The following is a 25,272-nucleotide window of genomic DNA, read 5'->3' as shown; positions in this document are numbered from 1 at the left end:
TTCCACGACAATTCAGTTTTGCAGGTATTCACTGGAGGTTTTGAGAACCTTAAAATGCTGTTGCTACATTTTTTTCTCTCCCAATTCAGAAAGTAAAGTGTTACCATAGTAACAGGACTATGTTAAAGATGTCTATTTTGCATAGCACATAAAAAGTAGGTTTCCTGTTTACTGGGTTCGTTTCCCAGAAGGGAGGGGGCGAGGGACGGGGGAGGGAGGAAGGAAGGGGCTCGAGCTGAATTTTCAGCTGAAACCCCTTCGATGTGACCCGGTGGATTCTAGCGAACACTTCAGCCCATAAGGCAAGGGGAAAACACAGCACAGAAAAGAAATGCCGGCACACGTCACTGTCGAATACATGATGCAGGAACACCGATTTCCTGGTATTTGGGGCTTGCATTTCCTAATCTACAGTTACGTGAGATGCCTTCAGAGGACTTGGTTATTTTTGTATTTGCTCCCATAATTGTTATTTCTGGAGTGACGTTTTTCCCAGAAGTAGCTGTCCAATTTTTTTTTTTTTAAAGCACTGAGCGTTGGGACCACTTAATTGCCACAAATGAATTTCACATCTTCTGGTGTGGACTGTGTGCAATCTTAAAATATATATTAGTAAAAATCTTTCACTTTATATCCCTTGTGTTCTATATACCTATTATAAATACATCCTACCTTCCTTCTCCCCGTCGACATCATAATTTATTTCGGTCCTCAGGACTCTAAGAGGTTTGCCAGGTGCTCCTCGCCTGGATACAGAGCCCTGGCCTCGCTCAGTACCTACCCCTCGGCCCTCACAGCCGGGACAGCACCGCAGTAAACCAAAGTGTCAGTAAGGCTCAATGGGGAGGGGGGCGGGGAAGGGGTCCGGGGGCCGGGGTGTCTGACCCACCTTGTGTATATGAGAATTCCTTAATAACCTCGGTGATGATGGAATCACAGCCTGTTTGACCTTTGGCTTTCAAACTTCTAGGTCAGATTTGGCTCTCTGCTCTTCTCCTAAATGCTCTCCCTGTGTTTAGTAAAATGTGGTAAGTATAGCAGCTGAGTCTGCTGGAAACATCATCCAGAGCAGACCGACTTCCCTGCAGCTTCCGAGCTGCCACCTTATTGCCGGTACCACGACAGTGCTGCCCAAATCCGCCACCAGCGGCCTCCTGCTCCCTTCCCGCCCAGCCTGCTCCTCTCCCAACAACGCCCCTGTGTTCCACCCAGCGTGGAGGGACTAACTGTTTTCCCCTGTGCATTGCTATTTGATAAGAGTGAATTCCTTCAAATGCACCCTAATCTACTGTGTGTGTCTGAAAATCTTAGCGAAACCAAAGTGCTGTGCTATCTAATTGGGGTTTTCCCTCCCAACTCTGTTTCAGAGGCAGCAGCACTGAACTGCATTTGCAGACAGCCCTTTCTCCGGGCCCCCCGTTCCAAGAACTCCTCGTCTTCCTCGGCCGACAGCCTGGTCTGGCTGGAAGGCTCCTGACGGACAAACGGGGCTTCTGTAAGTGTGTGACCCGTTCGGCTGCAGCTGTTGTTGCCAACGGAGGGAGCGGGAGTCTCGGAGTAGCAGTGTTCCGTTAGTGATGCAGTGTGGCGTGAGAGGGCATCTCGTGTGCAGGGCTGCAGAGCCCTGGCTGACAGGCGTGTGTGCAACGGCGAGGACGCAAAGCTCGCGCCCGCGGAAAGCCTCACGCAGCCAGTCTGTGAGCCAAGTCCGGGGTGCAGCGCGGGGGGCCACGTTCCAAGGCCTGGCGGCCCGGGCCGCCGTCCCGGGGGCTGCCAGCTCTCGCTCCCGCCCACCACGCGCTCTGCGTCCCCGTGGCCCCGGCGGAGGGGAGGTGCCCGGCGCGCCGGTCCGGGTGCGCATCTTCTACAGGAGTCGCCAGCAGTCGGTGAGCATCGTCGTCACCACGGCCGAAACGCTACAGACTAGCAAGCTGTCCGACCCCACGGGGCTCTGTGAGGAGGCCTGTCCCCTCCCCGCGCTGTGAGTCAGTCCGTCGCAGGCACAGGGGGCCCCGACCCCCCGCGGGCGGCAGCAGGACAGTAAGTTTCCTCCGGGAAAGCGAAGGCACCACCGAGGCTCAGACCTTGTAGTAAATGTTGGCCGGGCTCTGCGGGGGCATCTCCTGGACTATGTACACCGGGTGCCCGTAGTCCCCGCTGACCTTCTCGTAGTGGGGGCAGAAGACGCTGTCCGCAGTCCTCAGCGGGATGATAATGTCACTGGGCTCCGAGCCGTTGTTGTTGCCGCCGCGCTTGGGCGTGGCCAGCGTGCTGAGCGACAGCGTGGCCGTGTGCTGCGGGGAGTGCTTGCGGTGTCTCCGCCGGTACTTGAGCAGCAGGACCACCAGCGTGATGATGATGACGATGAAGATGATGCATCCTGAAGCAATCCCGGCGAATAAGGCCACTTCGGAACCGAGGATATTGTTCCCAGAATGTCCGGCGCTGTTGCCGTCTGTGCTGGACCCTGCGGGGCGGGAAGAAGGAAGCACAGCAGTCACCTCTGAGCCCGGGGCTGGCCGGCTGCCTGCAGGGCCCCTCAGACGGGAACGCTGAGCAGGGCCTCCCCAGACCTCCCTGGCGGCCAGATGCTGGCAAACCGAGCACCTCCTTTAAGAGCAAAACGCAGAAGCCAGCAATAAGGGAGACGTGACTCCCGGTCAGAGCCAACCCCACGGCTTCTTTTCTACCCGTCATCATCCTTCAGCCTTGGGGACGGGCTGTGACAGCCAGCCCTTGACCTTGTCTCACGTCTTAACCCACGTTGGCTGGCCTGCGGCCACCACAGGGAGCAGGAGGAGGGTGGGGAGCAGCCAGTGCCACACCACCTGCCTTTAAAGACAAGCCCTGCCTACCCGCAGATCCGCTCCAGAACTCACGGGGAGGATGGGGCCTGGGAAAGTGTTCAACCCGTAACTCGTTTGTATTATTTGATTTACACTTAAAGTATATTTGGAAGGCAGCAGAAACTCTCACACAGAACAGACTGCCAACCCAAATGTTCAGTACTAAAAAATTGCCTGGCATCATTATATTACCCATTTATCAGTTTGTCATAAGAATTTGACACATCTTGTCATTGAAAGTTAGAAATAACAACTTCCCTCCTTGACGCTGGGAAAGAGATGGAATTTTGCTGCAGACGCTACGTTCGTGCGACTACCAGCCAGGCCTGCGGATCCCGGCTGCAGCTGCTGACGTCTGCTCTGCGGCCACGACATAGAAAATTCACTTGTGTGGTAACAAATACATAGCTATTTGTTCAAAGACTGCAAAAAATGAAGTTAAATGACAGCCAATTGTATCCTGTATTTTAAACTTTTGCCAGGAATTCGCTTTATATTTTATCTTATACTGAAAATATGAAAAAAAAATTTCTATGAAACCACCCAAAAAAAATGTGGCATTGTGCAATATTTTAAGACATTACCATCTTAAACGTAGAAGAGGATTAATCAGGCTCTTTGTGGATCAGGTATAATTAGATGAGGCATTAGAACCTTAATTATATATACATTAACACTGACTTGAAGCTAGCGTTGCAACCAGCGCAGTAACTTGTCAGCCAACGAAAACAACTTTGATCTGCAAGAGCAGTGTCGACAATCAGCACTTAAACCTGATGAATTCGACTCTCTGAGTGTACGACTTTTGTGGGAATGAGTTATTTTGTTCTGATTGAGTAACTAATAGCAACCAACCTAGAGCAAAGATCACTGAGTCTCCTCACTACAAGGTGGCCCTCTGACGCAGAAGCACTCGGACCCCGTGCTGCCCCTACAGCGCCCGCCGGGCGGCCCGCACCGACCGAGACCCGCGCGTATCATGCTGCCCTACCTGGGTTTGGTTTGACAAAAGGACTTGTTGTTGAACTTCTTCCATTTGTCCCAGCTTCTAGTTCTGGGCGTCTTGTTGGATCATTATGCCTGGTTGACCCAGCGGAACTTGCATCTATGTGAAAAACAAACGATTACTCACAGCCCAGACAGCTGATGGGGTCTAGCTCTAGGAGCTGGATATGTATCTCAAGAGGCATGAATAGCAATGAGCATAAGATTCTTTATGCAAAGTACTGCAAGATGCAGGAATATAATTTTCCTTTTAAAACAAAATGCTTATACTAGTTATTTCAGAGGTTTAGATTGTGAGGCCATCTGTGGAAGCTATAGGGATTCTTGCATTTGGCAGGCAGAGCGTTGCAGATGACATTTCAATTTGAGCAAGCTGACTGACTACTATCCCAGTCTCTAATTAGAAGAATAATTCTTTCTGCAAAATAGGTCACCTCTAGGTGGAGAGGCTCAGTGAACACATGTCTTCTGTAGTCATGAGGCAGAAATGGGCAAAATGGCAGAAACTTAGTTATCGCTCTGGATATTTAAATTTTGAACCAAAGAGGTGTTTTGCTTTTAAGAAGAAAGCATCTATCTGTGTATACGTACATGGCAACAGACATTGTACCTGGCCGACCTCAACTTTTAGAACTGTCTCCAATAAAAGAAGTGTCACATCAGCTGAAGGAGGAAATGTGTCAGTGGCTCAAGGGATGGAGAAAGGGTTGCTTTCGAAACTACACTGGAGAGCGAGGGGAGGCGCGCGCCAGCCATGCTGGCGCCGCACTCGCTGGGGGCTCAAGCCGGCTACAGTGGCTTCGTGAAGCGGCGGGCGGTCTTTACCTTGTCCAACTTTCATGAGGATCTTCATGGCTCTTGTCTGGCACACCCCTCCCTCCTGGTTATCCAGGCCCTCCAAAGACCCATTTGATGTAGCTGATTAAAAATAAAATGGACAAAACAAAAAAATAAAGAAAAAATCAGGAAATCAATAAGCCAAGTTTACATGAACATGAAATGTCTGAAAGCAATTTGAAAAATAAGAATTCACTCTTAGTCACAAGTTTTCTGAACGTATGGGATGCTGAAAGGCAAAAAAAGAAAAACAGAAAGAAAGAAAGAAAGATGGATACAGTGTCAACACTGCCGGATGGATGACCTCTGGTTTCCAGTGTACTTAAGTGCTCTCTCCTCCCTTCGTGATCAAGGGATTTCACGTGAGTCTGGAGATGAAAGGGCCAGCATCTTCCAAAAAGCTTACTGACTACTTTGGGGTCAACCTCCAAGGAGCAAGATAGTAAATATGGTAATTTCAAAATGTAGTAATCATCACACAACACCTGCTTCCTCTACTACAGACTTTCTGCTTTGAGAACAATTACCTTGATGCTCCCTGTTTGTCAAGAGTCCAAGTTCTGTAAACACTCAAAAGAGGAGACTCCTCGCCCCTTTTCTTTCCTCAACTTTCTTTGAGCTGAAGAGATGTACTAGAATTCTGGTCTTCAAATTCTGAAGCTCTCCTCCATCATTTGGTACTCGACCCGAAAGAAGGGATGTGTTATTACCACCAATATCGACCTTGTTAAATAAATCCAAACCCCAACCAGGCTCCCTGGGGCAGAACATCTCTGGATGGACAGAGGGAACCACATGTGCCCACGGCTCTGTGAGGGCACTGGGGTAGCCCGGGACACAGGGGGACAACCTCCAGCAGCCACCTGCCTCCGGTTCACCAGCTTGACTCCCTTTCCACCTCAGGATGGAGGCGGAGGAGGAGGAGGAGGAGGAGGACAGAACATTTGACTGCTTTCAGTATGTATTTTTTTAAACAGCCTATGCTCTGCTCTGTTGAAACACACTCTTCTATCGCATTAGGATGCTGAGTTCTCTGAATAGTGTTATAACTAAAGCTGTAGAAAGACAGGCTACCCAGCACCTTGCTGAGAAACGGGCTTTCCATTCCAGGTCGAGTTCCAGAAGAGAAAAGGAGGTGGCGAGTTAGACATTTTCCTTCCTCCAAAGTTCAAGGGGCGAGGAACACAGGTGTTTCATATACGCTTCTGCCATGTAAATCCTTCTCTACTTTGATTATCAGAGTCTTGTCTACCAACACTATTAAAAGCCCTGAAAGAGGGATAGACTTTCTGGTAAAATAAATCCAAAGGTATTCTTTTAATGAGCTGTTTGTTTTCGAGGTGGCGGGGCGGCAGACACTCGTGCAGAGAAATATGCGGGCTGTGGATACCAACATCAGCTGGGAAAACAAGGCACGGAATGACGTGCCTTTGGGTCTCGAGCTCTCGACTTGTACTTTCACTGTTTTTCTTACAAACAATGGCTGCCTCTTGTGTGTAGAAATGTCTCTTTGCTTATCTGAGTGTTTCCTTAATGTCCAGTCTCACAATCGTATCTCACGCTTCTGCTATTGCTGACACTGAGTTTCTCCTGGGAAACTGGGCAGAAATTGCCATAATTTTTTTCTTTTACAGTAAAAAGTAGACAGTATCTTCTTGTTGATTGTTGAGAAAATGTTTGGCAGATAAGTTAGAACAAATACCTGAGAACTTCACATGCTTGTGTGACTCTAAAAAAAAAACAAAAACTTTTCTCCCCATTTTCTCCATCTTCTCTCCCTTTTTCCTCCTCAATTTCAAAGCATCCTTCCCTCATAAAGGCTTAGAACAGTATGGGGATCTCCGAGCTGGCACTCTCTGGTTCATTTCAGAGCAGTGCTAAAATCTTCACTTAATTATTTAGAGTTTTCTCAACTGATCTTTGTCAAAATTTAGGATATGTTTTTATATAGGAAAAAAGTGGAAGAATGATGTCTTTGTGTGGCTGCTAGTTTCAAAGGTTTAGTTGACTTAATTCAAGTGGAATCTCCATGTTTTCTCAGTCACATACACATGAATGCACCCCAGTGCACAGTTAAATGACTGACTTTTTCTTGCTAAAACGTTAACACTAAGCTGATGAGTGATAAAAATAAGATCTGCAGGGTATATACCGAGAAAAAAAGGTTGTGGGGAGGAATATAGATTTATTTATTTAAACCTTGAGGTAAAAAGATCAAAGATTCAGGTCTGAAGGACAAAAATAAATTTAAAAACTCAAGAAAGGACAGACAAGGCAGGCAGAGAAGAGTCACTGGTAAGTGTAATTCAGAATAGCGTCTGCAGAGGCAGAAGCTACAAACTTCTCCTTTGCCAGTTTGGAGGTGCACTTAATTTGAGTGGCTTTTTCTTTTGATTTTAATTTGCAGGCCAGTGCCTTTCCTGAATACCAGCGCCTGCATGGGGAACTCCCTCTGGTTTACTCACAGTGATGCCTGAAGAGCCCCCAGATGTAGAGAGCTCCAAAAGAATTCAACTTAAACTGCAGGCTAGAACCTAACATCCACAGGCTGTGCATGGTAGGAAGAAGATTGTGCTTCGCATCTTTCACAGCTGGAACTTTTTTTTATTCCTCGGGGAGAAAAAAACCTCAAGCCCTGGAGATGCAGAGGGAAATTTGCAGACGCTGCCTTTGCTGAGTTCCTGGAGGTAGAGGTCACTGCTGGTGGGCCTGGGTGGGGTGGTGAAGGGGAGGGCGGGCCAAGAGGCAGGCCACTGGGTGAGGATGGTGCTTCCTCTGCATTCTGGGCTCTGCGTCTTCCCCCTTTAAGTCAGTGTGGAAGGTGCAGAGGTTATTGGAAGATATTGAAAAATTTAGTACTAACTTTGAAATAGCATCCCCAACACTTGGCTGTTTCAAAGGTGGCTACACTTTAACATACAGTTAGTTAGGTGTTCTTCCAGGAAAGATTTTTGCCTTAAGTTAGGAATGATCTCATCTGTCAGGGAAATCAGGTTTTAAGATGTTAGTACCAACTGATGCTTCTTCAGAAGGTAAATGTCATAGAAAGTTTAATTATAAAATAACTCAGAGTAACTTCAACGTACTTTCTATTTGATCCCACAGTACAAATGAATGTCTCTCCTCCCCATGACCTCCTACTGAGGAAGGGGATTGTGGGCCTAATTCCAGGGGTATCCCCTTCTCCTTCCCCGCTCCTCCTGCCTTGAGAAATGGCACAGCCTTAAGTGTCCTGTCCTGATGGCACCTTGTTACCGGCAGTGAACTCTGAAATAAAGCCCCAAGATTAATATTCTGATTTCTGCTGCAACAGTCAGTCACCAAGAGGCTTTATTTAAGAGGCTCGGTGGCCAACTCTGAAATACAAAAAGAAATTGCCAATGCTTGGAGAATAAACTCTACCTCCATTTCAGGAGACAGTGTTGCAATTATTTTACTATTGATTTGAATGTATTAGGAATTTTTAACTTTAGAGAAAAAGTGAAAATAAATTGTTAACCTCATTATATTAGTTTTTCTTTGTATTTTTCTACCAGCATCATCTAAAGCCACCACAGTCCTGCTACTAGTATACTAAATGGTTGAAATTGCCTTTAATCTTTAACTAGAAAAAAATAACACTGTTCTATCTAAGCTTTTAGTGCCCATTTTTACCCCCTCCTTGGCCCAGGGAAAAAAATAGACTTTATAAAACTAAAAATTACTAGAAAATTATCTCCATCTAGTTAGAAAACAGGTTTCAGAAAGAAACGTAGGCACTTCACCACCTGCTCTTGAAGGCTTCTGCTTCCGGGCTCTAACTGCATGTAGTGAGTGTGCTGGGATCTCGACATTGTTCCCCCAGGGCCTGATTTTAAGTGGGTGGAGATCATTGCTCAGCAAGAAAAAAGCACCCTGAGTCCACACGGCCTAAAAGTTCTCACGTCTGGAAACTACTCAGCCAGCACCTGTGGTTTCCCGTGTATTTGCACAGGAACTTGCCGGCAGTGCCTCCTCACTGGGGATGGCACACTGGTTATCTGAGTAGATAAAAAGGAGAACCCGTGAGCCAAGCAGCCTGAAAAGGCAGGGATATATTCTGGCTGTGACTTTTAGACGGGGCCCATGGAGAGGAAGTCATGCTGCATTGTGACATGTCTTCATCCAGCTGTGGTTGCTCTGCACCCCGAGGAGAGGGGGCAGGGGGACCTGGCTGTTTTTACTTCAGTCTATCACTTGGGCAACGTTGTGCTAATCAGATGAAGAATTCACCTGCCGGACCTGTGCAGACAGATGGGTCCCCCTGCACGAAGAGTGAGGGCAGCACCAAAAAGTCTACAGAATAAGAGCATGACTGTGAAGGAGAACTCGGGTTATCATGGAAAGCACGGAACACCAGCTTATACTTCTGCTCCAGAGAACTGAGTAAAATACTCAAGCAAGTTTATCTTAATTGAAGTAGAGTTGATTTACAATGCTGTGTTCGTTTCTGGTGTACAGCGTAGTGATTCAGTTATACGTATACATGCATATATTCATTCTCATTATAGGTTATTATAAGATACTGAATAGAGTTCCCTGTGCTATACAGTAGGACCTTGCTGTTTATCTATTTTATATATATTGTAGTTAGTATCTACAAATCTCAAATCTGAAAAAAAAAAAAAAAAAAAAAGACACTTATTTACAAAACAGAAACAAACTATTTCAAGATGCGACTTACTGGGATGGGGTCAGGACAGGGCCGGGACAGGGTGGGGAACTAATGGACACTCAAAAGCAAATATTTTTTATCAACTTCATCAAGGAGGTCCACCAAAGAGACACAGACAATACTGAGCATACAGAGTCAGGAAAACCAGAGAGTTCAGCTTTCTCATAAGAGTAAGAACCTTGTCTTCATATAAAGCAGCCCATGGTGTAATTTGCTCTTATTTGATTATGAAACAAAGAACATTTTATGAAAACCCTCTATCAGCAGCATCCTCTTAGAGCTACTCTCTTCCTCCAGGTCACCATCCACTGGCCCTGCTAATTGTGATTTCTCAGGCCAGTGTTTCTACACATCAGTCTCTGGAAACTCAATTCAGAGCTCAAAAGCATATAACCTGGCATACTGAGGAGCCAAAAGCAACAGAATCAAGTCATAAACACAAAGAGTAAAGCCGGGACATTAAAATAAATATGACACATAAACTTGTTACTGTTTTCTTCTAGCAGGGCTAGCCAACCTTTGAGTGTCTAAAAGGAAAGAAAAAAAAAATGAAATGACATATGTAAGTTGAAAACCAGAAGGCTGATAGAAATATAACTATTTAATGTGAACATGCAACCAGGAAGTTAAGATCTACCTACTTAACACCCAGACATGAATTCAAATTGAAAATGTGGGGTGCACATTCAAGATACGCACTAAGGAAACAGGAATTCCATTTCCAGAACTCGGTGTAGTTTAATGCCTTGAATATCATGATTACCCTTTAAGACTCTAACTTAGAAAATAATTCTAAACGTGGAAATGATAATACTCACTGAATGCTAAAAATAAATGCCTTTTTAAAAAATTAATAAAAGCGTCTGGAGCAAAAACATCTGTATGATGTGCCAAAAGGAAGATGAAAAAAAAATCACTTCTTCTAACTTCTTCCCTTTTATGTGTTTCTCTGTGGATTTACAGTCAAAGAAATGACGAATATATACCATCATGATTTTCCAAGAGCCTTGCTATTTTTGCTTGGTGTAATATTAAAAAAAAAATTAGCATTATTTCAAATCATATAGCATTTCATCCCAGAATGCCTGATCTTAGAGTAAAAGTTTTATAAATACTTCTTAAAATGGCCTCAGTTGGAAAAAAGAAAAATACAAAGGAAGATACAGGATAGGTGTGCTTTTTACCCCAGGAAACTTTGTGCCAGTGGGACAGGAAGAAACACTTGAATTAAAACCACATCACCCTGGCTGCGTTTTGAAATTGTAAAGCAGTAAATCAGGCATTAAAAGGTAGTAGCTGGCTTAGCCCCAGTGACTTCTGTACAAAGTAATCCATTAGCTTCTCCAGCAGACAGAATGATTTGAAAAAATGAATTAAAAACCAGACCCTCCTCCCATATTCTGGCATTAAATGAGTAAAGGCACCAGGTATCCAGTATAAATGGATGCTCTTAAATAAAACGGTAGAATAATTTCCTCAATTTTCAGTGTTCACCATGAACAATGATTGGATCTGCTAATGACAGCTCAGAAATAAGAGTTTTTAAAAATGTAACAACCTTGAAACAGTTTAGTACACTGCTTCTCCTGTTGAGTTGACTAAAAGATTTAATGACATATGACACTGCCACTTTTGTATCACTCTTTTGGGAAGAGGGGAGAGAGGAAGAAACTAGGCAGAACTGAGGCTAAAGGAGCCAATGTAAGTTATTTTCTCTCCTATCTCATCTACCACATGAGACTTGGACACTGGAGGTCACCCTATCAAGAGAACAGTAATAACATAAAGTAATCAACACTACCTCTAGAACGTAAGACATTCTAGCACAGCTCACTCATAAAATCTTTTCACCATTAACAACTGTACCCAAAGATCAAGTTAGTGACAATCATTGAAGGCTCAGAGTCATAGTTACCTTTGATGAGCTAGCCCTGGAAAGTCACTGATTATATACAACCAGAGTGAAAAAATGGGAGAAAGAGAAGCCTTGAACGTGTGCATGTGTGTGTGTGCGTGCACACATAGGGTATATGTCATGACAGAAACACCTCCCAGCATGTACTGATGCTTTCCTGAGAAAGATCAAACTGTCCTGGCAATAAATCACCTGTCCCCTCCTTCTATAAGACACATGCATAAACACGTGCGATCATTCGTGAGTGGCTTCTCTTTTTTCCCCCTCAAAATACTGCTTGCAACACTTTGATGTCTTGATTTTTAATCAATTCTGTTGAGGGAAAATGGCCCTTTCTAAGTCTAAAATTTTATGGCTAAAAGTTACGATGATTCATGCAGGTGGAGTCTCATTAGGGAAAATAATTTCAACCAGATTTCATTAAAAAAACTGCATCTAGTGTGCTTTCAGGGAGCTCATCTTGTCACAGCGATCCAGAGTTAACATCATGAGAATGTGACAGTCAATGGTAAGAGAACAATTACCTTTATATATGAGAGTCAACCTCATTATGCACCAAAACCTACTAAGAAAGAGGAATTATGTTTTAAAAATAGGTGGCCAGATGACCACTTCAATATAATGACCAAACTCACATTTAAAACAAAACAAAACAAAGGAGTGATGTCAGAGTTCTAAAGATAAAACATAATCCCCCATGGTCCACATTAGCTTTACTTAAGCATTCCGATTCTTTAAAAATGAGACTTCCTGGTCAAGAGATGGTGATAATATCTAATAAAAATATTCTGAGCCATGAAGAAGCGTGCGTTTGAGTGAATTATTTCTAGCACACAATTTCTAGCCCACTCCTGAGTTTTTAATGGTCTTCATCATTAAAATAGCTTTGTGGAGATGTGGAAAAGTCTAGATAGCAAAGGGTCGGAGTAAAAAGTTCATGGTGGGGAGCGCACACAGCCCGCAGACCTCCTGCTCATTCTGCCGTCCCTAATCACATGCAATGATATTAATGACCCAGTAATTGGGAGACCGCAGCACTGAAGTGGAAACCCTCCATCTGAGGCAGAGGTCATCTCTGGGTGGTAGGGCTTCACCGGTGACGGAATTAATGTCTGCTGACAGTTTAGAACATAACACTGCCGATGAGAAAATGCACCACTCTAATGGCATAATAGTTTAGATGGACGTGATGTTATTTGCTTTGACCATCTAGAGACCAGCGGTAACCCCGATAAAGCGCCCTGTCTGAATCTGCCCTACACATGAACCTAATTCCGTTCAGGGGACATGTTCTCTACTCCCAAGAATCCGGAGCAATTTTCCACATGTTTGCTTCAATAAAAGAATACCTTCATCTCCTGGCTTAACATCAGGAACAATGAAACTGGGTTACTTCACTGATGCAAAAAGCCATTTGAGAGGCAGGACTGTCTTTCAGCAACACAGTCTGGCTTCTCTGTGAAGTGAAGTGATCAGTTATGCTCCTGCCAGAGGTTTTGGCTGTCCACCCACCCATCCATCCATACAAACCGTAGCACTTATCCTTTGCTAAGGAAATGTAAAGTCTCTTATTACCTCTTTTGTACATTTGAAAGATTTTTATTATTTTTAACTTTACGACTTAGCAACTTTGTATCGAGGGGTGCAAAATACATGTGACCCTTGAACAGCACGGGGGTTAGGGACGCCGACCCACACACAGTAAAAAATTTGAGTATAACTCAGTCTGCCCTCAGTCCCCACGGTTCTGTCATATTCCAGGATTTAACCAACAGCAGATGGTGCAGTGCTGTAAGATTTACTACTGAAAAAAATCTGCCTGTAAGTGGACCCAAGCAGTTCAAACCCATGTTGTTCAAGGGTCAACTGTACTTGACAAAACACAAAGTGTAGTCTTATTGAAGAACCGGAATGAACAGGCAGTAGATCAAAACAGAAAAAAAAATTCAGAAGACCTGACAAATTGCCATGACAACCACCTTTAACCAGTGGCCCTTCTCCTTTCCTACTGTGCTGCGCAACGTGCTGAGGTCAGCTTTGGGGGCCATGATTGAGGTTGGTTACACGAGACGCAGCACGAGACAGGACCTCTGGTCCAACGCGTCTGACTCAGCATAGCGCTCGCTGGGTCCCTGCGATGGCTGCATCTGTACTGGGTGTGTGCGCACGCCCTCTCCACTGGCACCGCGTATGTGGCGTGTGCGGACGCGGACTCCTTACTACACTGTGTACGTGGTGTGCTGTGGACATACACCATCTTTCCTCTTGCTCTGCACATGTTCATACACTTGGTGAGCCAGGGGCACCGTCATAAACTAATGATGCTGGTCTAAGGGCCTGACAGCCCTGGTCTGACTTCTTCCCCTGAAACTTCATGGCTGTGTGAACTGTACTAAACTACTCCCACTTTCCAAGTTTCTCTTTCCTCACAGCGCTAAAAATTCCTCTGTCACCTGTGTTCCCAGACTACAAAGTGACACAGAATGTGGCAGGCCACCACACTCGCCTCTAAGGGATCAGACACCCAGCCTGAGACTTCAGAATGTGAGGAGCAAACGTGTGCCTCTTAAGAACTGTGTAAGTAAGTTTTCGCAAAGTAATCTTTTCATGTCAGTCTAATGCCTCTTGGCTATTTCTTAAAGTGCTTTATTTTGCTTTAAATTTTGATCTTTCCGATAAATATTTAAAAGCTATTAAGAAGGAAACTCGTTCTCATGCTTGAACGAGGTCTCCAGCACTGTTCAATTATTTACAAGTCTAAGTAAACTTTAAAAAGAGCTATCAACACAGGAGCTAGAGATATTGGGATGCATCCTATAAACCAGTAGGGGTGGTTTTATTCTGAGCGATTCCTAAACAATCCTCCTGTGCCCGAGTCGCCGTCATCCCCATTCGCTCCTGGTCTTATTCAGTCTCTCCCCACTGCTTTAAGAACCAGAGTCCTCTTACTCATTCACGTTTTTTTGGGGGGGGAACAAGGAATGGTGCTCACAGGGCAATCCCTGTCTAGCCTTAAATGAGATAACCTGTCACTACTGCCCAGGTGATGCCACTCAGTGCGACCTGAGTCTCAGTCTCCAGCAGCCTGATCCTCCTGAACTCCGGGAGACACGGGATAAACATCCCCGTGGCCGTGACTCCCTCAGACCTGTGAGCCAGGAGTTTCTCGGCAGAAGGTCCCATTAAGCGGAAGCTGAGATTTTACTCCTCACAGTGTTAAGAACTTAAGCTTGGTTCATATTAAATTCAACAAGGAGCCTTACTGATACACTCTGGGAGAGAGCCTTCAATCCAGTCCAAAAAGGATTTTATGTTATGTTAAAAAAAAAAGTAGAAATGATGCTTCTAATCACCAGGCAGATGAAATGGTGTACCTCCCCAGCCAGCTTCAGGGACAGGGCAGCTCTGACATGTAAATCTTTTTTTCTCTAGAAGAATATTTATACTACATCGGAACGCTGCTGAAATGATCAATAAAAAGTACAGCATCTACTTTGGGTGACAGGGCACAGAGAAAAAGCCCTGGCAAGGCTGGGAGGTGGTGAGTGGGCGATGACTGTCCCTGTGGAAGCCTCCTCCCAGGCTGTCCCTTCCGGGTCTCACGGAGGATCCGCTAACAAGCTTGGGCAATGCCACCAGCAAAAAGAGGCATAAATGCTTGTTTCTTAGTAAAGGAAGCCCAAGGACAAAAGAACTTTTATAACACTTTGAGAAGACAAAAAAGAGGGAAGAGCTTATAATTAAGTTATGCAGCATTACTGAAACTTGCAAAGCCTCTGGAGTTTCATTTTGTGGACGGTTTTCAGATAAATGACACGTTCTAAGCCCCTCTCCCCCGCCCGCTAGCTTGCAGGAGAGCAGGGGTCTGCCTCGCAGCTCCCCCGCCCCGCCCCCCGCGCCCCACAGGGACCCTCAGGTGTGTGTATTTGGTGCCGGGCGTGGAAGCCAGCACTCTGCAGACATTACCCTGTTGAAATACACATCGTGCGGAGAAAGCGGGTACTGGCATCACCACCACTTTATAGAAGCAGAGGCCGAGGAGAGACTCGTCAAGCCATTTGTCGAAGGGCCTTCCAGAACCAGCTCTGCCTGACTCCAGACTCCCAACTGCCACGTGCCTCTGTCGCTCTAAGTGGCGCCTCCATAAATCCTCCAAACACCCAGGACTCTGATGATAATTCTGTTGCAAAGCCAGCAGTTGTGGGTGGAAAGGAAAGATGTGTCTGAATGCTTGGATTCAGCAATGACCTGCAAGGTCTCAGGCATAAATCCCCACCCCAAAGTCCGAGGACACAAGTGACAGGCTGATGTGCCATCTCTGAACCTGATGACACTTAGTGATGGAAATGTAGCTTCTGCCACATTTATCGTGTAAATAATTTGTCACCTAAAGCATATAGTCACGTTGCAGAGGCCTCCCATTCTTAGAAGAAGTCTGCATGTAAGGGGACGCTTGAAGCCTCCCTTGACTCTCTTGCTCGGGAAAGGGCTCACGGTGCGTCCAGCACGTTTGCGTGCCACCTGCCACACCTACTCCCCAGAAACAAGCAAGTCAAAAACCTAAAAGAAAAAGCGAACAAACAAAAAAAGGAAAATAAACACTCAACAGAAATCACGGGATGGAATCTGCTGTTCTTCTGTTTTCATTCTTTAAGAACAGTGTTTCCCTATATTTGTGTGCAAGCATTTTAATTGATTTTATTTCTGCTCAGAAGCAGAGTTTATGCCGAAGAAATAGCAAAGCTGACTGCAGAGCTTTCCAATTTCACATCCTCTGATAATTTTTTTTTTAAGTGCTTTGGAGAATGAAATCAGTGAGGGGCCTATGAAATGATGACTCACTTGAACTCATTCAGTGTTTCTCAAGGAAGACTTTCCCAGGCAAGGAGAGTGAGGGGTGGCTTTAGGAAGGACCACTGTGAACACAGCAGGGTACAGCTACAGAACAACGTTCAATCAAACAGTCATTAGAAATGATGACTTGGGGGGAAGCAGTAATAGCCCAGAGGTAGAGCGCGTGCTTAGCATGCACAAGGTCCTGGGTTCTGTCCCCAGTGCCCCCACAGAGAAAAAGGAAGAAAGAAGTAATGACTTTTAGACTATTCCACAAGTCCACATCTTGGCTATGAATCTGAGGTAAAATAACGTAAAAGCCACACACAGCTAAGTCGGGAAGTGCCCAGGGCATGACGTCCTGTCCAACGGCTGGGCCCAGGCCATTGTTCGCTTATAAAGTATCAACCCAATGGCGTCCATTTTCATCTGTCGCTGACTCACATAATTTTGGTCGTGTGATGAAAACTTCTTTGTAGGTATTTTGCAAGGTTTGATGTGAGGCTAGATGACCTTCGCTGGGGCGGACACTGCAAAGGGCCTCCATCCTCACCCCAACTGCTGACTCATTCAGTTCCCAGTTAGACTTCTGAAAAGGAACTGGAAACCAAGCACCAGAAAGCATCTCCAGGAAAGGGTTTTGACACAAATATGATGAAGGCTGAGAACACAGTTAGGAAAGCTTTCCTTACACCAACTGGAGTATTTTTCCAAGCCAGAGCCTCCCTGGACAATGGGCAACTTTAGAACAGATAGTTATTTTATAAACTTAAAAAAAATTAAAGACATAAAAATAACTGTAGGGTATATAACATATTTACTGTGTTTTTAAGGCAATTAAGAATCTGAATGTAATGAGAAACACACCAAATGGTCAGAACACCCCCCACCTCTGGATCATTTAAGATTAGGAGCTTTTATTATGCAAATGAAACCCAAGGCTAATTACTGAACCGAGTCACTTGAAAAAGTCAACTCTAAACATTAAGGAAACCCACATATATCATCTTGCCACTTGTCAAAGCAAATCATCATCTACGAGAGAAACTAATGAGAACGGGCAGCGTTGTCAGGTCACTTCCTAGGGGAGTTCAGGGGACACTCAGCAGACTCAAAAATACACTCCCAGTGAAAAATCAGTATTCACTTCTAAACCTTACAAGTGTGATGCCTGTATTTTACACCTGGTAACACTACCGATCGAATCACGGTGGATCCCGTTCATTCGGCTGCAGAAGAGCCCCACTAACAAGAGACCCCCTCCTGGCTGAGTGTGTCCAACCACAGAGTGGTGTGGAACTGAAGACTTCCATCTCTAGCCAGAAGAGCAGCAACAAAAGCAGTGTCTAGAGAAGAAATGAAAATTCAGAGAAATAAAGTGATCTTCTTATTAACCTCAGGAAGCAGGACTAGAACCCGGGTCTCCGGCTCTCATCCCAGTGGCTCCTGAAATCGGTTCATCTAGGGAATCACCCAACACCAGTTCCTCCCTGGGTAACTTGGACTGTTCCCCTTGGGGGCTACTCCAAACTATTGCTTCTCTTTTTCCTTCCCGTGGGAAGAAACCAGCACACGACAAGGAGGCCGTGCATACTGATAACTCTCAGGTATGAAGAAGGTGCTTACTAACCAGACAAGAGGATTTGGAGTTAAACACATGTAATACATGCATGGTAGCAACTCAAAAATACCCATATTGTTAACTCTCTCCAAGAGAAGGGACAGTCCGAAGTGTGACGCGCATGTGAATTCAGGTACTTTCCACGGTGCCACCTAGGGTAGTTACTGGTTTAAGTAGGGTATGACCCTGTGTGCACGTGGGAGGGGTTGTTTGATGTGGAAAGTGGTGACTTTCAAAAATCTCTTCATTGTTCTGGAGCCCTGGGATTCCTGAAGAGGCAACGGAAAGTCAACATTAACTTTTAAACTTTTAGAAATTTGTGCTTCTCACCCTTCCTTTCCTCTCCAGGAAAAGCTGTCCATCAGCTGGCTTTGCCGTAGGGTGGGCGGAAAATTGGTGCCTGCATTTTCGCAACGTCTGAAGCGTCTTCCTGTGTCTGGGACACGGCAGGGCCCTTTCAGCTCTCTGCTGAGCCTTCCTGGGCTTCAGGCAGACCCCTCGGCCCTGGGCCCTTTCCCTGGCCTGTGACAATCAGTCAACCAGTGGCATTCAAACTGGAAACCCTCGACTCGACTTTTAAGAGTGCTTCGTTCATCCCAGACCACCACATGCTCCTGCCTTTAAACCACAACTCCAGGAGGGTGTGAAAGGCCGGCGTAGCTCGCCACCTCCTGCCACAGCACCTGCTCCTGAACCCAACAGTGAGTTTTGAGGGGAGGATAAATGAGCGATGCCATTATTGTGTGGATTCAGACGATAATTATAAATTAAGTTGCCCTTCTAAATACAAACCTGTCGTGTGTGGATAGCAAGTCGTTATTAAATGCTCACTGCATTGAATACAGAGATGCTCACTAACCACGTGTTTACCTGCACTGCTTGCGTATGGTTTCAGACTAAACCTGCAACGTTTGCTGAAATCCAACTTGCGCCCAGTGGAAACTTAGGCTTGACAAAGCCATCTTTATGAAGTCATAAACTAAGGGAAGAGGAGAGACCCTGGGTCTGTTGGCTTATTTCCACGAAGAGCCAGGTGGAAGGCTGGGCTCCAGGCATTGTGCTACTGACAAACACTTAACACAGAGGAACCGCTAATGTCCAGGGTACCTGCTCTCCAGGGACCCAGATGTTCCTTGTCCCACCCTACCCAGGGGCATTGGCCTCTGTAATGAATTCAGCATTGGGTTCAGCGCCCTATAAATGGTGTGCTACACATTAGCACCCTGGTAAGCAGTCTTACTTTAAAAAGTCTTTCCTTTTTTTTGAATACACTGTTATGCTTCCAAAAGCTTAAGGTTTTCATTTATTTTACCTAATAACTATTTTACATTTTCAAAGATTCCTCTCTTATTTTGTATACATTCTCACCCACCTGCTTATCTCTTCCCTCAAAATGCTTTTATTTTCATTGTATGATGACTGTTCTCTGACATCTATAATTCACCACTTTCCCTTCTCCTTTGTTACTTATCTCGCTAAGCCACTCTCCACGCAGCAAGTTGGCTTAAAAATAGGCTTGCAATCTCTGTGGCATTTCAGATTCATGGCAAAGGACAGGAATGACACAGCTCTGACTATCTTTGTTTTAATTACTAATGAATGGAGGAAAAAACAGAAAATAGTATATTATTGAGTACTTGGTAAGTATTCAATGAATTATTGGTTGTGTACTCTCCAGAGCAGCGAGGAGGTGCAGAAAGCCAAAGTTTCAATCTGATCACCAGAGACAGCAGAGCACACCCAGCGGACAGTGGCTCAGCACCTCCGACGACCTGGAGCCCATCGGGACCAGAGAGTGGAGACGCCAGTCCAAGACACGGAGAAAAACTCTTCCATTGCTTCGGTGACGGCAATAACGATTTCAGTCACCCAGACTGCACTCTGACAAACCCTGGGCCTGGAACAGTCCTAGCTCCGTGCCAGCACGTGGCCTGCACCTAACAGGCACACGCACAGTCTGGTTTCACAGCCTCGGGTGCGGACACTAGCTCAGACATGACCTGAAGGATACATGGTATCTGTTCCTAAAACAACGTGTCAAATGATTACGTGGATAGAAGAGAAAGTAATTCATTGAACAAACTCAAATTTTCTCTTATTCTTCTAAATCTGGTTTTAATATGCCCACGGACAGCTGTGTCTGGCAGTAACCCTCAACCTTCCAACCTACGAGCTCCATGAGGACTGGGTACCATTTTACCATCTTGTCACTGTTGAATCCCTAGCACTTATGCACAGTTTCTGGCACAGAGTAAATACTAAATGAATGAGTGGATGGATGGATGGATGGATTAATGAGTGGAGAGAAAAGTCATCGCACAAGATTTACCTATCAAAATCTGACCAATGGTTCTTAAAAATGGTTTTGTCAGTAAAAATGCTGAGTATATTCATATACATCCACTTATTTCAATACTCCAAAAACTCTAGGAGGCTTCTTCTCTTTGCGTATTTATATTAACGAGTACTATTAGTACCGGGTCCCTCATTCAATTAAGGTTTCTTTAAAAAAAAAAAAAAAAAGGACAATTTTCAGCAAAGATTCCCACCAAATTATTTGCCACAATAATAATTTTAAGGAAACAAAAGTTGATACAAACCTATTTAGCTTATTCTATGTCTATAAAATAAAGGAATAGAATTATACTTACATATAATGTAATAATCTCTGTTCTTCTGAAATTCTAGACCCCAGAGGTTAGGGCTGAATTCTTGGAACTTGATGGTGAATTTCACATCCTGGTCGGGTCTGGCACAGTTGAGGAGAGGGGTGTTTTCTTTTTTAATAGTACATCTGTCTGCTTGGTCTTTATCAACCATATAAACTTTATAATATTCATACTGGCCAACAGTTTTAGAGTCCACTTTGGGGCAAATAATATCCAATTTGTCTCCTATCTGTGGATACAGTACCAGTCCTTGTCCAGGTAGAAATCTAAAAGCGTAAAAAAAAAGCACCATTGAGTTGATAAAAATGAACAGTATTTATGATAATGACAGTACAGCCAGACAACATCAATAATTTCAACCTACAGTTTTATAGACCCACACTTTTATTTATCATAAGTAACTTAGTTCAGATCGGCATGGGGTGAAAGAATTTAGGAATTATGCTTTAGAGGAAAAAAAAAAAGCAAGAGAAGGAGAAAGAAACCACTCTCCTTCCTCCATCCAGTAGGATCAGTCAACTTGCTGACAGTTTACCACCCCCTCGGCTTGTAACACTTCAGTTCTCCTTTGTGTAACTTCACACAGTAACTTCTCCTTGGAGGGGAGTCTGCCTTCCCGCCTGTTTGTTATTTTTTAACCGTTGGCAGCCTGGGTTTACTGGGCATGCCACAGAAGGATGGCCTCAGCTCCGGGAACAGTGGATGCACTGATTCTTTGTTGTCCTGTTAGTTTCCATTTGCTGCTGATGCTAATTAACAGACAAGTTTCATCAAGAATGTTTCAAATTACTTATCATAATTAGTCAGTCACTGATCAAACAATGGGTTTTTTATTACACTGAACAAAAGAAGCGTCTTACAAACCCATAAAAGATAACCAGAAATAATTAGCTGAGGTATTGATTCAGCTGCAAGATGAAAAGTCCCTGACTCAGGAGAACAGCAACCACTGTCCTTGCCCCACAAACCTTTTCTTCCCCCTCCCTTGAGATGTATTTTCTCCAATTAATTCGTAGAAGCAAATCTTTACAACTAAAACTACGGATACACTACCCCCCTGATGCCTACAGCTTAATGCCTCCCTCCGCCCCTCTCTTTCTTCCGAGCCACGCTGCTGAAAGATCTTTCTTAATGGGGAGCTTCTCTGAGGAACTGAAACAAGAGCTTCCTAATGAACATCCTTCTACAAGTGCTAACACTAAAAACACACTTAGAAATCGCATCTCGTTCTTTCCTTCCGAAGCAGCCAAGCCTGCAGGCTCATTAAAATATTAAAGCCCGAGAACAAAGCATCACGTCAGAACCCTTCCAATCCAACCTTCTGTTTAACCAAGGGACGCCCACCGGCCACGACGATTAATGGATAATTCACTGAGAGAGAAAAAACAGGACGGTGAGGCACCCCCAATTTCAAATCGATACTGAGGGAACAGATGATGACTTATGCTAATGAATGGTATGAATTTTCTGAACAGTGCATGAGGTTGGTTATGAAATATCACAAAACACAACAGAAACTACGTTACAGGTTTATATCAAAACCCAGTACTTTTTAGGGCAGGAAAAAAATGCACGTTGCAGACAGTGGCTCGTCACTCTTCCCTGGAAACATGGTCTTTCAAAATCCCAGAGGGAGGGTGGTCCCCCTTTCTTTCCTCTTTTTTGTTTTTTTAACTGAGCTTGCTAAAAAGCAAGGACATATGACATTTATTTTTAAAAAAAAAGGGGAGGGGTGGAGAAAAGGAGTAAGTGGAAGAGAATCACCTAACCAAATACTGTGAAGCAGAATTCAAAATAAATATTTTTTATTACTATGACAAATTTCATACAGTCATGTGTGCACCCTCGTAGAACTCTCTGGAACTGTTGGTCAATGTAGCTCGCCACTGAGCAAGAACATCTCTGTGACCTTCTTGGCCGTTTCTACAGTCTTCTGGGAAAGTGCTTTGAAAGTCCAGCTCCAGCGGACTGGAGGACGCCCAGGGCTGTCCCCGACGTCCCGAGGCCCAGTGTAGTCTCTCAAGTCCATGCTCTCTGTGGATGAAACACCGCTCCGGCTTCCGGTGGACAGACTGAAGGACTCAGTCTGAGTATTTGTGGATGAGGCCCTTCAGTCTTTACCCCTGTGCCCCACGGTGATTTTGATGTGGTTGAGAAGTGGGGGAAGAAGCCTGACAGTGATTGGGTACCACATCGCTCACCTTCCTGACACATCCTTTTTCTCATCTCTTACTCCTCCATCTTCTTAAGAAATCTTCATTGCATCCCAGAACCAGAGACCAACTCCTGGCCGGGGTTCCCCACTCCACTCCAAACATTTTCTATTCTAAACCTGCTCCTTTAGTAGCTGCCACAGAGTGACTGCCCCGCATTAGCCACTGTTAAAAGGATTCCTAAATCACAACTGAAGTCTGCAGCCAGGCACTGGTACCTGCCTCCTCTCAGCTCTGATCTTCACCCTGAGCGACTCTGACCACGGACCACCTTCCCCGAGGGTCTGCTCAGGCTTCAGACATCCGGACCCTCAGCAGACAGATGGACTCATCTTCCTGTCCATCCGTTCAATTCCTTTAAGAAAATACATCAGACCTCCCCCCACCCGCAAGCTGCAGATCATCTCTGCACATCTCAGAACTCTCCCACATCACACCTACGTCTCAAATCTGGCTCACCCAGCTCCTTCTTCATTCAAAATGCTACCAAGATCCTGTTTCCTTCATGAAGATTGTTCTTTCCTGCTTCACCAAGACTCCCTGTGGATTTCCTCCCTGCCCAAGTAAGAGCCTCCTCGTGACTCCCTCTTCACTCACCAAATCCAAGTTCTAGTTTTTACTGGTGCTGATGGGGTGAAGTTAAGACCATTGGGCACATGGGCTGATTTGGCTAGAAGGCTCTCCGTGGTTCAGACCATATTTTCCGAAGGTACAAACCACATAAAAAGCTTTACTGGTCAGTGATGTGGGAGCCATGTATGGGGAGATAAGACAACCCAAGGGATGTCTTATCAGAATGAAAGGGAAGGGGCGGAATCGCTAATTTCAACAAGCATGTTTGATATGCCCTTAAAGAGTAAATTCTGACAAAACCCACTATTCCTAATGTTTCCAAAAGCATCAGTTCACTTTTCAGAATACACTGTGGCGAAGAGTAGGGCAAGGATTTGATCCTTTACTCTGAAAAATGGTTTCAAGAGTTCCTAAACAAACAAACACACACTACTGCTTCTTTATTTAAATCCATACAAAAGGACCCAAGACTTGAGTGCTTTAGAGGTTTACTTTTTAAGCATACATGGCACACAGCTACACAGCTACACTAGCACAGTGGCCTCTTTAACTGATGAGATTGCAGTTTCTCTGGAGACAAAGGCTGAGGCTGAGCTGAGAGCCCAAATCACGGGTTTCTTGCGGACGTTATAACTAAGTGCGTCGAACCCAGAAGTCCCTTTGCCTCTCAGGAGACTTCACAGTTGTTTTTTTTAAATTGAGCTATAATTGATTTACAATATAATATTAGTTTCAGGTGTACAACATAGTGATGCAAAAGTTTTACAGTTCTACTCCATTTATAGTTACTATAAAATTCTGGCTGTATTCCCTGTGCTGGACAATACACACTCGCAGCGTATTTATTTCCTACACGGTGGTTTGTACCTCTTAATCCCCTGTCCCTATCTGGCCCCTCCCCCTCCCCTCTCCCCACCGGGAACCAGTCGTTTGTTCTCTACATCTGTGAGCCTGTTTTTTCCTTGTCATATTCACTAGTTTGTTTATTTTTCAGATTCCACATATAAGCGATAACATACAGTATTTGTCTTTCTCTTGACTTATTTCACAAAGCCTCATGGCCTCCAGGCCCGTCCACGTGCCTTCGCAATTTCTAAGGCAACATGGGAGCAAAGAGAGTAATTACCGTGAGCGTAACAACTAAGGCAGCCGCGTTCGTGCCAGACGCTCTGAGTGACAGACGAGCAGAGGACCCTGATTGCCAGAGCTACGGTCTAGCTTCCTGCGGGCAGGCGGGTCCCATGTGCGGCTGATTCAACACCGAGTGCCCAAGGGCTGGCATCTGGTAGGTGCTCAATGAATAATGTGTTCTTTGGAAAAAACATGGAAGGACAAATGGCAGCTGAGACACACACATAAATTTAAGTCAAATTAAGTGCCACAAACTAATTTGCAGATCAGAGGCATGGAGGGAATTCTGAAGACAGGATGACCCGGAGTGGGGACAGGGGTGTGCCGAGAGCGGAGTGGCCCATCCCCAGCACCACGGTGCTTCCAGACAGCATGGAGCGGTGCAGATGGAGTTTTGGACCCGTTCTCTCTGGATTTATGAGTGTCACCGGTTTTCTGCCATCCCTAGTTAAAATGCAAGGCCATGTACCACCTCCAGAAGCTCTAACACCAGAAGCACCACTGCTTTCAAGCACTTACTCTTTGCTAAGCACTGATCAAAGCACCTTCCACCACACGGTCTTGTTCTGTCACCGCACACGAACGTAACACACAAAACAGATGAAGACGCGCTGTGCCAAACCCAAGTTGCGACAGAAAAAGCCCCTTTCCCTGCACACTTCCCAGTTCTCACTGCATCACATTACAGCATAAATCTGGTTTGGGGAAATGCATCTCTTCCTAAATTGAGCTCTTCAGAGATAAGCCATGAAGTTGAGGCAAATCAAGAGAAAGAAAGTCAATGCACACACAGGCTTGAGAGCATCATAAGGGCGGCCATCTGGTACGCCTGCGGTGCCCTAGGAGGCCAGGAACCACAGGGTGAGGGAGAGACTGACCACACATGGGCTTGTGTTTTAAATGTGGTATTACAGATGGACTCTAGACAATTTATGA

At 45.1% G+C, this 25,272-nt stretch overlaps 1 protein-coding gene across 1 annotated transcript in view; it reads right to left on the bottom strand.

The window, feature by feature from the left end:
* Positions 1–1,859: 1,859 nt before the first annotated feature.
* The window catches only part of EFNB2 (ephrin B2), a 40,883-nt gene continuing 17,470 nt past the window's right edge, over positions 1,860–25,272 (bottom strand). Inside the window, exons 2-5 of the mRNA XM_010986037.3 lie at positions 20,402–20,685; positions 4,677–4,769; positions 3,838–3,951; positions 1,860–2,467 (exon numbers count right to left, since the gene is read on the bottom strand). Of these exons, the coding sequence (XP_010984339.1) occupies positions 2,079–2,467; positions 3,838–3,951; positions 4,677–4,769; positions 20,402–20,685 (880 nt within the window). The 3' untranslated portion in view covers positions 1,860–2,078. The remainder of the gene's footprint in view (positions 2,468–3,837; positions 3,952–4,676; positions 4,770–20,401; positions 20,686–25,272) is intronic.

This window comes from Camelus dromedarius, chromosome 13 (assembly GCF_036321535.1).
Source record: "Camelus dromedarius isolate mCamDro1 chromosome 13, mCamDro1.pat, whole genome shotgun sequence".
NCBI classification, from domain to species: Eukaryota; Metazoa; Chordata; class Mammalia; order Artiodactyla; family Camelidae; genus Camelus; species Camelus dromedarius.
Note: the sequence above shows the minus strand (reverse complement) of the source record. Positions and strands in the feature narration are given on the sequence as shown.